Source organism: Ovis aries, chromosome 15 (genome assembly GCF_016772045.2).
Source record: "Ovis aries strain OAR_USU_Benz2616 breed Rambouillet chromosome 15, ARS-UI_Ramb_v3.0, whole genome shotgun sequence".
NCBI lineage: Eukaryota > Metazoa > Chordata > Mammalia > Artiodactyla > Bovidae > Ovis > Ovis aries.
The window spans coordinates 43,801,261-43,819,092 of NC_056068.1; the positions used below are offsets into that span (position 1 = coordinate 43,801,261).

At 37.5% G+C, this 17,832-nt stretch overlaps 1 protein-coding gene across 8 annotated transcripts in view; it reads left to right on the forward strand.

The window, feature by feature from the left end:
* Positions 1-17,832, forward strand: part of STK33 (serine/threonine kinase 33) — a 199,525-nt gene that overhangs the window by 134,205 nt on the left and 47,488 nt on the right. For all 8 annotated transcript variants that reach the window (XM_060399944.1, XM_060399947.1, XM_060399945.1 and 5 more), the window contains 2 exons: positions 1,400-1,484; positions 16,219-16,294. In XM_060399944.1, coding sequence (XP_060255927.1) covers positions 1,400-1,484; positions 16,219-16,294 — 161 coding nt within the window. The remainder of the gene's footprint in view (positions 1-1,399; positions 1,485-16,218; positions 16,295-17,832) is intronic.

The window sequence follows — 17,832 nt, forward strand, 5'->3', positions numbered from 1 at the left end:
CATTTATAACATAAATAGGATTAACAGTATTGTTGTTATACTCAAATAAATATTTTTAGATGTTTCCATTATAAGCTCTATGAGTGTAGGAATTCTGTGTGTGTCTTATTCACTGTTGGTACCTGGAATAATGCCTGAAATATAGTATGTGCTCAATTAATATTTGGTACATGAAGGAATAAATGCCCTCCAAAGAACTGAATTGGGTCATGAGAACTTTTATATATTTGATACCTGTATACATTTTCTGTGGAGAAAGATAATGTATCATGATGCTCCAAGTAGGGTCATCATGAACACTCCTGGAGAAATTTATTAATCTCTTTAGAGAAATAGTGATATCACGTTGTTGATAGGAATATTTTCTTACTCCATAAGGTACTGAAAACTTTACATTCAGTGTCTGTGGACCACAATCTTATCTTTGGTTGTATGATCAGTAAATGTGCCTGTTTTTTCTGCTTTCAGCCCAAGGCTGTTCCAACTTGGGAGACAATACCAAGGGCACACACTGAATATTTAATAACCAAATGTTTAACGACCAAGATTTAGACCTGAGCAGAAAGCCTGCAGTTGTAGCAGTAGGCCTCCCGTGTATTTGTAGTTATATTGTGTATTTTTTTCCCTGTTAATTTGCTTCTCGTAGTTTATAATAGTGTAATAATTTTTAAATTAGTATACTCTAGAAACACAGAGGAAATAATAGTAAAGAAAAGATAGCATTGACTAGAGAAAATATTTTATAAATAATTATAAAAAAGGAGGAGTTTCTGTGAGTGCTGACAAGAATAATGATTTGCATTTATAACAGTCCTTTAAACTGAAACATAGCTTGAGCATCCGAAAAATAGATAATAAACTTACCAAGGCCAGAATGTATTTTACAATGAAATAACTTTATAAAGATAAATTTTTATTTTAAAAAATGTTAAATGCCTTCTTGGACGAGTAACTCCCTATGTTAAACTGGTGAATTTAAATTAGAAGGAGTGAATAATCAACATTATGGGTGTTTTTTCAAATTTTGAAAAACCAAGTTTCTCTTGACCAGGTTTCTTTTTCACAAGGAGGGGCGGGTGGGAAGGGGAAGCAAGGTCTTTATTAGTAATGCAAGGAAAGCCACTCTGTCCTCAAGAATTCCTGACCCAGAAAGATGTTATGGGGAGGGAGGTGGGAGGGGGGTTCATGTTTGGGAATGCATGTAAGAATTAAAGATTTTAAAATTTAAAAATAAAAACTAAAAAAAAATAAAAAAAAATAAAATAAAATCAGAAATTAAAAAAAAAAAAAAAAGAATTCCTGAATTAAATGCAATACAGTGTAGTGAAAATCCTGTAGGCAGAATGTGTGAACTTTGGATCTGGAAAACTGGTGACTCTATGTGAATTTCTTCTTGCAGGTGACTGATTTTGGCCTAGCAGTGAAGAAGCACGGAAGGAGTGAGGTCATGCTGCAAACCACATGTGGGACACCCATCTATATGGGTAAGTTAGGAGGCTTTAAATGATTTTTTTTTTCCTATAGAAAAAAGTAGAACAACTTGTGTGGATTAAAATTTGAGCAGTTTGATTTTGCATCATGACTTAATGGCCCTGATCAATCTACCTTTTCTTTTCTTAAAAGTGAAAGTATTTTAGTTGTTGTCACAAATTTCATAGTTCTTATCTTTGGAGATTATAGTGTTCATCATTTCTCTGGGCTCTTCTTATAACTGTTTATGTCTCTTAGATATCATACACCCAAACCTAATTATCATTTTGTTAATTTATGCTAAAATAATACATGTGTTTTGCTTCTTTCCATTTTTTATCCAATTTCATTGCCATCCAGTAGTTTTTCATAGAGTCCTGATTAAATATATTTCATAAACCAACAGTTTCTCATTTTTATAAATGTGATTTTTAACAGCATTCTTGAAGTATAATTTAGATACCAAAAAAATGTACCATTCAGTGATTTTTCATACATTCACAGAGTTTTACAGCACCACCACAATCCAATTTAAGCAATTCTACCCCTAGCAGTTGCCTCATGCCCGTTTGCTCTCAATCTCATTCCCATCCCAATCCCAGGTAACCACTGATCTTTGTCTCTCTAGGTTTTCTGTTTCTGGATATTTCATATAAATGGAATCATATAACATCTAGGCTTATACACCTGGTTTTTTTTCACTTAGCATGATGTTTTTGAGGTACATCCCTGTTGCAACACATATGTGTAGTCTGTTCTGTTCTAATAGTAAACAGTTGTCCATTGTATAGACATGCAACACTTTGTTTACCTATTTATTAGTTGATGCACGTGTAGATTGTTTCCAATTTGGAGCTTTGAATAATCCTGCTTATGGATATTCATGTTCAAGTTTTTATGTGGGCATATGGTTTCATTTTCCCTGGGTAGCTACAAAGAAGTGAAATTGCTGAATCATATATTATTTATGTTTATGCTTTTTAAGAAACTACCAAACAGTTTTCCAAAGTACTATAAGATTTTACCTTCCCACTAGCAATGTATGAGAGTTCCAGTTTCTTCACATCCTTTCTAACTCTTTATATTACTTATCTTTGTAATTATAGCCATTCTGATGGGTAGGAAGTAGTATCTCATTGTGATTTTTAATTTTCATTACCTTAATGACCAATGATGTTGAACATCTTTTCATGTACTTGTTAGTCATTCATATGTCTTACAATAGATGAAATGTCTATTCAAATTTGTATCTATTGAGGCAATCATATACTTTTTAAATTTATTAAAGAAATAATTGCATTAATAGAAATGTTGAACTATCCTTGTACTTCTGGATTAAACCTCACTTGGTTTGATATATTGCTATATTCAGTTTGATCATAACAGTATGGATCACAACAAATCTGTGGAAAATTCTTAAAGAGATGGGAATACCAGACTGCCTTACCTGCCTCCTGAGAAATCTGTATGCAGGTCAAGGAGCAATAGTTAGAACTGGACATGAAACAACAGACTGGTTCAAAATAAGGAAAGGAGTATATCAACACTGTATATTATCATCTTGCTTATTTAACTTAAATGCGGAGTGCCTCATGTGAAATGCCAGGCTGGATGAAGCTCAAGCTGGAATTAAGATTGCTGGGAGAAATATCAATAACCTCAGATATTCAGATGTGCCACCCTTATGGCAGAAGGTGAAGAGGAACTGAAGAGCCTCTTGATGAAAGTGAAAGCGGAGAGTGAAAAACCTGGTTTAAAACTCAACATTCCAAAAATTAAGATCATGGCATCTGGTCCCATCACTTCGTGGCAAATAGATGGGGAAGCAATAGAAATTGTGACTGACTGTTTTTTCTTGAGCTCCAAAATTAGTGCAGATGTGACTAAAGCCATGATATTAAAAGACACTTGCTCCTTGGGAGAAAAGCTATGACAAACCTAGTCAGCATATTAAAAAACAGAGACATTACTTTACCTACAGAGGTCTGTCTAGTCAAAGCTATGGTTTTTCCAGTAGTCATATATGGATATGAGAGCTGGACCATAAAGAAAGCTGAGCACCGAAGAATTGATGCTTTAGAACTGTGGTGTTGGAGAAGACTCTTGAGAGTCCCTTGGACTTCAAGGAGATCCAACCAGTCCATCCTAAAGGAAATCAATCCTGAATATTCATTGGAAGGACTGATGCTTAAGCTGAAGCTCCATACTTTGGCCACCTGATACGAAGAGGCAACTCATTGGCAAAGATCCTGATGCTGAGAAATCTTGAGGGCAGAAGAGGAAGGAAGTGACAGAGGATGAGATGGTTGGATGGTGTCATCAACTCAGTGGACATGAGTTTGAACAAATTCTGGGAGATAGTGAAGGACAGGGAAACCTGGTGTGCTGCAGTCCTTGGGGTTGCGCAGAGTTGGACATGACTAAGCAACTGAACAACAGCAAATAATTCAGTTTGTTACCACTTTATTTCAGAACTTTGAGTGTAGCTTTCTTTCCTGCTGCCCTTATGTTTTTTGATGTTAGGATTATACTATCCTCATTTTAAAAGTAAAATATTTTCATTTTTTGTATATTCATGAACCATTTAAGTAATAGAAATTACCTACTCATTAATTATTTGATGAGATTTCCCCTTAAAAATTTTTGGTCCTGGTACCTTGTGGGGATAAAATTTCTATTATTTTTTTTAAGTTTCTGTTTATTTATTTATTTTGGCTGTGCTGGTTCTTTGTTGTTGCACACGAACTTTCTCTGGTTGTGGCAAGCAGGAGTTACTCTTTGTTGTAGTGTATGGGCTTCTCTTGTTGCAGAATATGGGCTCCAGGCACTCAGCTTGTGAGCTGAGTTGCTCCACGGCATGTGGGATCTTCCCAGACCAAGAATCAAACTTGCGTCTACTGCATTGGTAGATGACTTTCTAACCACTAGACCATCAGGGAAGTCCCTATTATTTTTAATTTATATTAGGTTATTTAAGTTTTTCACATCTTGAATCATTCTGATAATTTATATTTTTCAGAAAATTGTTCATTACATTGTGATTTTAAATTTTATTGGTATAAAGATGCGTATTACATTCACTTGTAATTCTTAGATCTGTGGTTTTAGCTCCATATTGATTCTTAATATTTATTTAGAAGGCAATATAATTTAATATTAGCAGTATGGCCTCTGACATCACTGGCTAACTTGGGACTGTAGATCTGCCACTTGCTTTCTGGTTAGCCCTGTACAAACAACTTTGTCATGGTTTCTACTTTTGTATAATAGGGATTATGCCACCCTTCTATTTAAAAAAATGTAAAACTCTCACTCTTTGCAGATGACATGATCCTCTACATAGAAAACCCTAAAGACTCCACCAGAAAATTACTAGAGCTAATCAATGAATACAGTAAAGTTGCAGGATATAAAATCAACACACAGAAATCCCTTGCATTCCTATACACTAATAAGAAAGTAGAAAAAGAAATTAAGGAAACAATTCCATTCACCATTGCAACGAAAAGAATAAAATACTTAGGAATATATCTACCTAAAGAAACTAAAGACCTATATATAGAAAACTATAAAACACTGATGAAAGAAATCAAAGAGGACACTAATAGGTGGAGAAATATACCATGTTCATGGATCGGAAAAATCAGTATAATGAAAATGAGTATACTACCCAAAGCAATCTACAAATTCAATGCAATCCCTATCAAGCTACCAGCCATATTTTTCACAGAACTAGAAAAAATAATTTCAAGATTTGTATGGAAATACAAAAAACCTCAAATAGCCAAAGCAATCTTGAGAAAGAAGAATGGAACTGGAGGAATCAACTTGCCTGACTTCAGGCTCTACTGCAAAGCCACAGTCATCAAGACAGTATGGTACTGGCATAAAGACAGACATATAGGTCAATGGAACAAAATAGAAAGCCCAGAGATAAATCCACACACATATGGACACCTTATCTTTGACAAAGGAGGCAAGAATATACAATGGAGTAAAGACAATCTCTTTAACAAGTGGTGCTGGGAAAACTGGTCAACCACTTGTAAAAGAATGAGACTAGATCACTTTCTAACACCACACACAAAAATAAACTCAGAATGGATTAAAGATCTAAATGTAAGACCAGAAACTATAAAACTCCTAGAGGAGAACATAGGCAAAACACTCTCCGACATAAATCACAGCAGGATCCTCTATGATCCACCTCCCAGAATTCTGGAAATAAAAGCAAAAATAAACAAATGGGATCTAATTAAAATTAAAAGCTTCTGCACAACAAAGGAAACTATAAGCAAGGTGAAAAGACAGCCTTCTGAATGGGAGAAAATAATAGCAAATGAAACAACTGACAAACAGCTAATCTCAAAAATATACAAGCAACTTATGCAACTCAATTCCAGAAAAATAAATGACCCAATCAAAAAATGGGCCAAAGAACTAAACAGACATTACTCCAAAGACATATGGATGGCTAACAAACACATGAAAAGATGCTCAACATCACTCATTATTAGAGAAATGCAAATCAAAACCACAATGAGGTACCACTTCACACCAGTCAGAATGTCTGTGATCCAAAAGTCTGCAAGCAATAAATGCTGGAGAGGGTGTGGAGAAAAGGGAACCCTCCTACACTGTTGGTGGGAATGCAAACCAGTACAGCCACTATGGAGAACAATGTGGAGATTCCTTAAAAAGTTGCAAATAGAACTGCCATATGACCCAGCAATCCCACTGCTGGGCATACACACCAAGGAAACCAGAATTGAAAGAGACACATGTACCCCAATGTTCATCGCAGCACTGTTTATAATAGCCAGGACATGGAAACAACCTAGATGTCCATCAGCAGATGAATGGATAAGAAAGCTGTGGTACATATACACAATGGAGTATTACTCAGCCATTAAAAAGAATACATTTGAATCAGTTCTAATGAGATGGATGAAACTGGAGCTAATTATACAGAGTGAAGTAAGCCAGAAAGAGAAACACCAATACAGTATACTAACACATATATATGGAATTTAGAAAGATGGCAATGATGACCCTGTATGCAAGACAGTAAAAGAGACACAGATGTGTAGAACAGACTTTTGGACTCAGAGGGAGAGGGAGAGGGTGGGATGATTTGGGAGAATGGCATTGAAACATGTATACTATCATGTAAGAATCGAATCACCTGTCTATGTCCGATGCAGGATACAGGATGCTTGGGGCTGGTGCACGGGTATGACCCAGAGAGATGTTATGGGGAGGGAGGTGGGAGGGGGGTTCATGTTTGGGAACGCATGTACACCTGTGGTGGATTCATGTCAATGTATGGCAAAACCAATACAGTATTGTAAAGTAAAATAAAGTAAAAATTAAAATTTAAAAAAAAGGACCTATTTTGTGTCAGACACTGTTCTAGGTGTTGGAAATATAACAATGAACAAAACAAGAAAATGTGTATTGGTGCAAACATTAATAAGAAAGATTAGAAAAAAATATCTGGTAGGTTAGTGAGAAATGCTAAGGAAGAAAAATAAAACAGAAAAGGGGAGAAGATGTACTTTATGATGGTAATAATAATATCTTTTTATCAGATTGACATAGAATTAAATATAAAGTGCTTAGCACAGTACCTGGCACTTAGTGCTCAATTTTAGTTTTTATAATAATACTAACCATTTTTTCTTGATCAAATTTATTATTGGCAAGACTATTTATTGAGCTTTCAAAACCCCGGCTTAAGTCTAGTGGTATTTGATTTTCATTGATTTCTACTTTTATTTTTCTCAATTCCTTCTTTCTACTTACTTTTGGTTTATTTTTAAACTTCGTAAGTTAAATGTTTATTTTCACTCTTCTTATTTTCTAATAAATGCATTTAAGGCTGTATATTTTCCTCTGAGTACTTCTTTAACTGTTTCTTTTACTATACAATGTTCTAATTGTTATTAATTTCTTAATAGTCTATGATTGTAGTCTTCTTCTTTAATCCAAAAATTACTTTGAAGTGCTTTTAGAATTTTCTGTGGGATGTATTTGACACTCATATGATTCTGTGTTAATTTATCTAGCCTTTTGGTTTTCTATCTAATTTTCTTCATTTTACTAGGTAATTGTGAGTTAAAAGATTTCAACTTTTAGGAATTTACTCTGTGGTTGAACACAGGTTCATTTTTGCAAACATTACTTCGGATATTTTGAAAGCATGTACCCTCAGCCCTTTATATCTGTGGGTTCTACACCTGCAGATTCAACTAACCAATGATTCAAAGTATTTGAGAAAAAAGTTTCCAGAAAGTTCTAAAAAGCAAAACTTGAATTTACTACACAGTGGCAACTATTTACATAGCATTTATATTGTGTTTGGTATTATATGTCAATCTAGAAATGATTTAAAGTATATGGGACAATGGTAGGCTGCAGTCCATGGGGTCACTAAGAGTCAGACACGACTGAGTGACTTCACTTTCACTCTTCACTTTCATGCATTGGAGAAGGAAATGGCAACCCACTCCAGTGTTCTTGCCTTGAGAATCCCAGGGGCAGGGGAGCCTGGTGGGCTGCTGTCTATGGGGTCGCACAGAGTTGGACACGACTGAAGCGACTTAGCAGCAGCAGCAGCAGCGTGGGTAGGTTACATTCAAATATTAAGCCAATTTGTATAAGGGACTTATGCATCCATGAATTTTGGTATCTGACAGGCCTGGGGGCTAAAGGGTTAGGGTCTGAATCCTGAAACCAATCCACTACAGAAACCGAGGGACAACTATATACTCCTTGTTTGTCAAGCATGAAAGTGTATGTATGTGTGTATTTATAAAACCAAACATGATACTTTTGTGATTCAAAATTTTCATTTTATTAATTTTATTGAGATATAGTTGATATGTGTCGTCATTTAAATAATTTTTAATTCTTCAAGCCCATTAGCAAAATTTACCTTTCCATTTGTTTGTGTTGTCTTCAGTTTTTTCTCCCAGTCTATAGGTTATCTTTTCATTTTGTTTGCTGTAGGGAAACTTTTAAGTTTGAGTAGATCTCATATGTTTATTTTTCCTTTTATTTCTATTGCCTTGGGAAATTGACCTAAGAACACATTGGTATGATTTATGTTAGAGAATGTTTTGCTTATGTTCTTTTCTAGGAATTTTATGGTGTTGTGTCTTATATTTCAGACTTTAAGCCGTTTTGAGGTTTTTTTTTTTGTATGGTGTGAAGATGTGTTATAAATTCATTGGTTTGCATGTGGCTGTCCAACTTTCCCAGCACCACTGTTGAAGAGATTGTCTTTTTTCTATTGTGTGTCCTTGCCCACTTTGTTGATGGTTAATTGACCATAGGTGTGTAGGTTTATTTCTGGGCTCTCTGTTCTGTTCCATTGATCCATATGTGGGATTGTTTTCTTAATTTTTTTCTGATAATTTGTTGTTAGTATATAGAATAAATATCTGCATATTCTATATCTTGCTATTTTACTGTATTCATTTATTCTAATAGTTCTCTGGTGGCATCTTTAGGATTTTCTGTATATAATATCATGTCATCTGCAAACAGTGACAGTTTTACTTCTTCCTTTCCAATTTGGATTCTTTTTACTTTTTCTTATCTAATTGCTATGGCTAGGACTTCCACTACTTTGTTGAATAAAAGTGAAAAGAGTAGATATCCTTATCTTGTTCCTGCTCTTAGAGGATAAGAGTTTTTTTTACCATGTAGAAGGAACAGATAAATGTTCTCCGTTCTTTACCATTGAGTATGATGTTCACTGTGGGTTTGTCATTATGGCCTTTATTATATTGAGGTATGTTCCCTCTCTACCAATTTTCTAGAGAGTTTTTGTCATACTGCTACTGCTACTGCTAAGTCACCTCAGTCATGTCCGACTCTGTGCGACCCCAGAGATGGCAGCCCACCAGGCTCCCCCGTCCCTGGGATTCTCCAGGCAAAAACACTGGAGTGGGTTAAAAGTGAAAGTGAAGTCGCTCAGTCGTGTCCGACTCCTAGCGACCCCATGGACTGCAGCCTACCAGGCTCCTCCGTCCATGGGATTTCCCACACAAGAGTACTGGAGTGGGGTGCTGTTGCCTTCTCCGTTTTTTTGTCATAAATGAATGTCAAATTTTGTCAAAAGCTTTTTCTGCATCTCTAGGGATGATCATATGATTTTTACCCTTCATTTGTTAATGTGGTGTATCACATTGATTGATTTGAAGATACTGAACCATCCTTGAGTTACTGGACTAAATTCTACTTAATCGTGGTGTGTGGTTCTTTTAATATATTGTTGAATTTAGTTTGCAAGTTTTTTACATCTGTGTTCATCAGTGATATTGGCTTATAATTTTCCTTTTTTTTTTTTTGTAGTATCTTTATCTAGTTTTGATAATAGGCTGATGCTGGCCTTGTGAAATGAGTTTGGAAATATTCCTTCCTCTTTAACTTTTTGGAATAGTTTGATAAGGATAGGTGTTAACTTTTCTTAAATGCTTTTTAGAATTTACCTGTGGCACTATCTGGTATTGGACTTTTATTTTGGGGGAATTTTTAAGTTACTGATCCAGTTTCATCACTGGTAATTGATCTGTTTCTGTTTTTTCCTGATTCAGCCTTAGGAGATTGTGTATTTCAAGAAATTTATCTCTTCCCTCTAAATTGTCCATTTCATTTGGTATATAGTTGTTCATAGTAATCTCTGATGATCCTTTGTATTTCTGTGGTATTGGTTGTAATTTCTGTTTCATTCTGATTTTGTATCTTTTTTCTTAATGAGTCTTGCTAAAGGTCTGTCAATTTTGCTTATCTTTTTAAAGAACTAGCTCTTAGTTCTGTCTCTTTTGGTGATCTTTTCAATATCTTTTTAGTCTCTGTCTCTTTTATTTCTGATCTGATCTTTTTTTTTTTCTTTCCTTCTATTAATTTCAGGTTTTCTTTGTTCTTCTTTTTCTAGTTCCTTTAGATATAACGTTAGATTGTTTATTTGAAGTTTTTGTTGTTTCCTGAAGTAAGGCTTGTATCTCTATAAACTTCTCTATTAGAACTACTTTTTTCTGTGTCCAGTAAATTGTAGATCATTGTGTTTCCATTTTTATTTCTCTTTAGGTATTTTTGATTTCCTCTTTTATTTCTTCAGTGGCCCATTGGTTGTTTAGTTGTATGTTATTTAGACTTCATGTCTTTGTGTCTTTGCAGTTTCTTTTCTTTTCATTTTGCCCAATTCTTTCTGTCTAATTTCTATGTATTAGGTATGTTGGTTATATCTTCTGATCTTGGAGAAATGGTGCCTTATATAGGCAATGTCCTGTGGGGACCACCAGTGTGCTCCCCTCTGACCACTGGAGTTGTATGTTCTAGGGGTGTCCCCTATGTGGGCTGCAGGCACCCCTTTTTGGTGGGACTGACTACTGTGGGCACACTGGTAGATGGGACTGGTCCCCAACCTGCTTGGCTTTGAGGCTGTGCCACATAGTGACTCTGGGCTTGCTAGAAGGTGAGGTAGGCTTACTGCAGGATTAACTGCATGGCCTATGTAAGCCGTGCTTACACCTGCTATTGGCCTGCTGGTGTACAAGGCTTGGTGCCTACATGGCTGCATGGTAAAGGGGAGTGCTAGTTTGCTGTGGGGTGGGCCAGGTCTTGGTAACTGTCTACCAGGGGTTGTGGGGCTGGTTTGTGCCTGCTGGTGGGTGGGGCTGGTCCTGGCACTAATAAGCTAGAGGGAGGAAACCAAAATGATGCTTACCAGCACCAGTGTCCATGTGATAGAATGAACTCCCCACAATGGCTGCTGCCAGTCCCCTGGGGGAGTCCTAGCTGCTTCCTCCTTCCCTGGGAGGTTTTCCAAGATCTGCAACTGGATCTGACCTGTTTTTCAAACTACTGCCTCTGAGCTGGGTTTCAGAGTGTGAGATATTGTGTGCACCCTTGAAGAGCAAAGTCTGTTGTTTCCTCTAGCACTCCAGCTCTCCTGGATATAAGCCTTGCTGGTCGTCAAAGCCAGATGTTCTGGGGGCTTATATTGCTGGTGCAGAACCCCTAGACTGGGGAGCCTGATGTGGGGCTAAGAGTCCTCACTCCTTGTGGAGGAATTCTGAGATTGTGACATTCCTCCTGTTAGTGTTTCACTGACCTGGAAATGTAGGTTCTAACTATAGTATGTCTCCTCCCCTCCTTCCCATATTCTTGTACTTCCTACTTTGTGTCTTAATTGTGGAAAATTCTTTTCTGCTAGTTTTCAGGTCATCCCTATAAATAGTTACTCTGTAAGTAGTAGTCTTCAGTTCTGTCATCTCAGCCACCAGCCCATATTATTAATTTTGCTTGCTTCCTCTGTTTATTTCTAAGAGAGTTATAAAAGTCACTCACTAATGTAGGGCTTTAGTAGGTTTTTTTGTACTTTTAGTAGATTTATTAAAAATATTCTTTATGGAAGCATAATTTGTATATAATAAAATACACAGATTTTAAGTGTAAAGTTTAATGAGTTTTGACAAATGTATATACTTGCACATTACCACCTCAGTGAAAATATAGAATATTTCCATCACCCTAGAAATTTCCTTTGTGTCCCTCTCAGTCAATCCCCCACCCAAACCTTAGCAACCACTGAGGATTTCCATTGCCTTAGATTAGTTTTGCTTGTCTAGAATTTATACAAATTGAATCATAAGTATATATTCTTTTGTGTCTATCTTTTTCTGTTCCATGTAATGATTTTGAGACTTGGCCATGTTGTTATATCAGTAGTTTATTCATTTTTATTCCTGAGGAGTATGCCTGGTTCATTGTTTGTCTATTTGATGCATAAAGTTTCTAAGTTGTTTTATCTTATTTGGGAAGAGGCTACTTTAGATTCTGTTCATATCCTCCTGTTGGCAAAAGACATCTGGTCTGTAGTTACAAGGGGAAAATATATCCAAGCATCCTGAGTTTTATGCCTGCTTATTAGTTGTCTACACTGATAACAAGTGAGAGAACAAGAGAGAAGACAGATGGTTTGTGGGGCTTTGCTGACTTCCTAAATGGCTCTTTGGCACAGTTGCTTTGGCCTCTGCCTCCCTGTGAGAGCTGTGATGACAGTTCACGTAGAAATGCCCCTGGTAATTAAGATGACTCTGAAACAATGAGGGCTCTGAATTCCAGGCCCCCACTGTGTGGTAGACCTACGTGGAAATCTGTCAGGGAATCAGATCATGGAATCGGCCCCTGTCATAGACACATGGCCATAGAGCAGCTTGAATGTTTATGATTCAGTATCTAAAAGTTTAAGGAGGGTTATAGAATACAAGTAATTGCTTAAAGGAAAACAGTAATTAGTTAATTTTAAGTGATTTGAAGACAAATTACTTAGTTTGTTAATTATCTATAGTTGAGTCTTTTCTCATTCTTCTGTTTACCTTTCAGCTCCTTTTTTTGTTGCTTTTTAGTTCCTTTAAATAGTTAGAGGAAATGAAATTTCATTTACTTTTACTGGTTACAGACACACTGTGTGTGTGTGTGTGTGTTGGGAGGGGTGATTGAAACTGTTTTCTAAAGTGAAAACACCTTTTACATGGCAGATACTCTGTAACTGTGTTACTTTAGGTGAGTCACTTAATATGTGTATCCAGACCTTAATTTCCTCACTGGCAAAGTGAGTCAAATGCCTGTGTACCCATCTCACATGATTCTTAACATAATTTATATGAATAGCATCACTGATGCAAAAGTACTTTGTAAATTTTAAATTTCTATTCAAATACACACAGTTGACCCTTAAACAATGTGGGAGTGAAGCTACGTGTTAACTTACTGTTGGCCCTCTGGGGTGTGCCCTAACTGTAAGGGTGTAATAGATATATTCCTGGAATAGCAAGCATATTCAACTTTTTAAAAACCCAGCCATTATTTAAAAATCTAATCATTAAAAAAGACCTTCATGACCCAGATAATCACGATGCTGTGATCACTCACCTAGAGCCAAACATCCTGGAATGTGAAGTCAAGTGGGCCTTAGGAAGCATCACTAAGTGGAGGTGATGGAATTCCAGTTGAGCTATTTCAAATCCTGAAAGATGATGCTGTGAAAGTGCTGCACTGTATATGCCAGCAAATTTGGAAAACTCAGCAGTGGCCACAGGACTGGAAAAGGTCAGTTTTCATTCCAATCCCAAAGAAAGGCAATGCAAAAGAATATTCAAACTACCACACAATTGCACTCATCTCACACGCTAGTAAAGTGATGCTTAAAATTCTCCAAACCAGGCTTCAGCAATATGTGAACCGTGAACTTCCAGATGTTCAAGCTGGTTTTAGAAAAGGCAGAGGAACCAGAGATCAAATTGCCAGCACCCAGTGGATCATGGAAAAAGCAAGAGAGTTCCAGAAAGACATCTATTTCTGCTTTATTGACTATGCCAAAGCCTTTGACTGTGTGGATCACAATAACCTGTGGAAAATTCTGAAAGAGATGGGAATACAGACCACCTGACCTGCCTCTTGAGAAACCTATATGCAGGTCAGGAAATGACAGTTAGAACTGGACATGGAACAACAGACTGGTTCCAAATAGGAAAAGGAGTATGTCAAGGCTGTATATTGTCACCCTGCTTATTGAACTTCTATGCAGAGTACATCATGAGAAATGCTGGGCTGGAGGAAGCACAAACTGGAATCAAGATTGCCGGGAGAAATATCAATAACCTCAGATATGCAGATGACACCACTCTTATGGCAGAAAGTGAAGAAGAACTAAAGAGCCTCTTGATGAAAGTGAAAGAGGAGAGTGAAAAAGTTGGCTTAAAGCTCAACATTCAGAAAACGAAGATCATGGCATCTGGTCCCATTACTTCATGGCAAGTAGATGGGAAAACAGTGGAAACAGTGGCTGACTTTATATTTTGGGGGCCTCCAAAATCACTGCAGATGGTGACTGCAGCCATGAAATTAAAAGATGCTTACTCCTTGGAAGAAAAGTTATGACCAACCTAGACAGCATATTGAAAAGCAGAGACATTACTTTGCCAACAAAAGTCTGTCTAGTCAAAGCTATGGTTTTTCCAGTGGTCATGTATGGATGTGAGAGTTGGACTATAAAGAAAGCTGAGTGCCAAAGAATTGATGCTTTTGAACTGTGGTGTTGGAGAAGACTCTTGAGAGTCCCTTGGACTGCAAGGAGATCCAACCAGTCCATCCTAAAGATCAGTCCTGGATGTTCATTGGAAGGACTGATGTTGAAGCTGAAACTCCAAAACTTTGGCCACCTGATACGAAGAGCTGACTCATTTGAAAAGACCCTGATGCTGGGAAAGATTGAAGGCAGGATGAGAAGGGGATGACAGAGGATAAGATGGTTGGATGGCATCACCAACTCAATGGACATGGGTTTGGGTGGACTCTGGGAGTTGGTGATGGACAGGGAGGCCTCGTGTGCTGCAGTTCATGGGGCCACAAAGAGTCGGACATGACTGAGCGACTGAACTGAACTGAATCATTAAAAGATGTGCTGCTGCTGCTGCTGCTGCTGCTGCTGCTGCTGCTAAGTCGCTTTAGTCGTGTCTGACTCTGTGGGATCCTGTAGACCGCAGCCCACCAGCCTCCCCCATCCCTGGGATTCTCCAGGCAAGAATAGTGGAGTGGGTTGCCATTTCCTTCTCCAATGCCTGAAAGTGAAAAGTGAAAGTGAAGTCGCTCAGTCGTGTCCGACCCTTAGAGACCCCATGGACTACAGCCTACCAGGCTCCTCTGTCCATGGGATTTTCCAGGCAAGAGTACTGGAGTGGGGTGCCATCACCTTCTCTGAAAGATTGCTACCTCAAAATAAAATAAAGTTCTACTTTGCGAAGATTGTTTGAAGGAACCCTATCATCTCAATAGATGCAGAAAAAGTGTTGACAACATGCAACATCCTTTCAAAGGGCTTCCCAGGTGGCTTAGAAATAAAGAAACCAGCTGTAATTCAGGAGACTTGAGTTCGATCCCTGGGTCAGGAAGATCCCCTGGAGAAGGAAATGGCAACTCACTCCAGTATTCTGCCTGGGAAATCCCGTGGTCAGAGAAGCCTGGTTGGCTACAGTCCATGGGGTCACAAAAGAGACAGACATCACTGAGCAACTAAACAATAACAACAATCCTGGGCCCATTGTAAGTAAGAAGCACAGAGTTGAGGAGTCAGAAATACCTGGACCCTAGGCCTCCCCTGTGACTAACTGCCTCTTTGATTGAGTTATATTATAGGTGCTCTCTCTTTGTCTTAGTTTTCTCATTTAGAAAATGTGGAAGATAATTCATACTGTCATAGGAGTGCTATGAAGTTACTATCACTACTGTTATTTTGCCGAAGTGATTTATAACCGTTTATCTTAGTTTCTCTGTAAATCCAGATTTCCACATTTGGGGCTTGCTTTAAATTGTATCTACTTAAGACATGTTTTCAAAATTATTTTTGGCAAAAACGAAGATATAGTTGCCTTCTACTATAACTCCATGATCTTTGCAAGATCATTTCTTAACAACGTGAAAGAGATGAAAAGTTGTACATGTAGCTGTGCAGTGTGTGCCGTCATTCCATTAGAAGCTAAATGACAGGAGGGAGGATACAGCGACATCAGTTGTTAAGGCCTGTACATTATTCATTCAACATCTGCTGTTGGTTCTCTTTTTCCCTATGGGGGAATAAATTACATCACATCAGCACGTTTTTCATGCTTTGTGTTTAAGCATTTAAAAGTCATTTATTGTATTATTAATATTATTTTATTTCTGCTTGTTTGGCAGCCCCTGAAGTTATCAATGCCCACGACTATAGCCAGCAGTGTGACATTTGGAGCATAGGTGTCATAATGTACATTTTGTAAGTAGCCTGCTAAATGTACAATTTTAAATGAATGGATGTCCTCTAACAGTGGAATTACATAGATTTTAATTGAAAGCGAAACAGTATAATGTCAAGAAAGCAACTGAAGAAACAACTGGGAAGTTATTCTAAAATTTGTCTTATTCATTGTCAGGTCCATCTATTAGGTATTTTTTTTTAAATACAATCAACTTGTAAGTTTCAACTTTGCTTTTCATTGATCTATAAATGCTGCAATGCACTGTATGATCTGAGCAAAGTGAAAAACTTGCCTCAACACCTCTCTGATCCTTTGCTACAAACTAAAAGCTTGTTTGTCTTTTCTTGAGATTCACTTATAGAGTATCAGGTAGATTCACTTATAGAGCATCAGGTAGAGGGAAGGTCCTGGACCTGGCACTAGGGCTCCCCCGTGGACAGGGCATGTTCAAGCAGCCGGCAGTAACCAGATAAAGGTTCAGTCCAGGGTCCAGGGAGTATTCTGTGGTTCCTAATTCTCTTCATGGTACTGAAAACATTGGTCTTTCTTGTTCTCTCTTTTGCCTCGCTCCCAGGATTCAGTCAGACCCCATGGCCTATACTTTTCCTTTGAGGCGTCCTCACATATTCAATTTTTCTTCACTTGTATCATTTCTCCTTATGACCCCTTTCTAGAAGATTACAGTGTCTTTTTGTCTGTTCTCCTTCTTCTGGTTCATCCTTCACACAGTTGTCAGGGTTGTCTTTCTAAATCACAAATCTGGTTATACTGCTTTCCTGACTAACAGCCTCTGTTGATTCTCCCTTGCTATGGAAACTGTCAGCGCAGCCCCACATGACATGATGCAAGGCTTTCCCAGCCTGGCTCCAGCATGCCTTTCCAGCCTTGGTCTGCATGTGTGTTCCCATGCACTTTCCCTCTTGTGGTGTCCACTCGAGGCTGCTCCTTATGACTCAAGTGCCCTGTGTTTCATGCCTCTGGGTCTTTGCTCATGTCCTTCATTCTGCCTCAGTGTTCATTTTTCTTCTGTACTAACCTCTTTCCTGGGTGTGTCCAGCTCATACATTCGCAACTTCTATTTCCCTGAGTCCTACTCTGCCCCAGCAGAGTTAGTATGCTCATGGTGTATATACATTCCCTTACTCCATGGGATTTAAGGCAACATATTAATATAAAGGTGCATGCAAAACAGTAACACTGAAAGAAAAACAAGATAATAATATTTAATCAGGCAAATTTGCACATGTATAAGTTTGATGGAATTAATTTTTCACTGTTCTGTGTTCTCATTATACTTCTAAAAGCTATATTAAAATGTGCAATTATTGTATTATATGTATTGTCTCTGTTTTTCTTGCTCTAAATTCCATGAAGGACAGAGATCTGATTCATCTTTGCATCCCTAGTATCTGGCACCATAGTAGACACGTAGTCAGCGCTCAATATATGTTTTTTATATTGAATTAAAGTGAATTGTCTGAGAGTGTTCTGAAAAGTTAGTGGTCATTGTTCTGCTTCTTGGTGAGTATGAACATTTTTCTGTTGATGCAACATT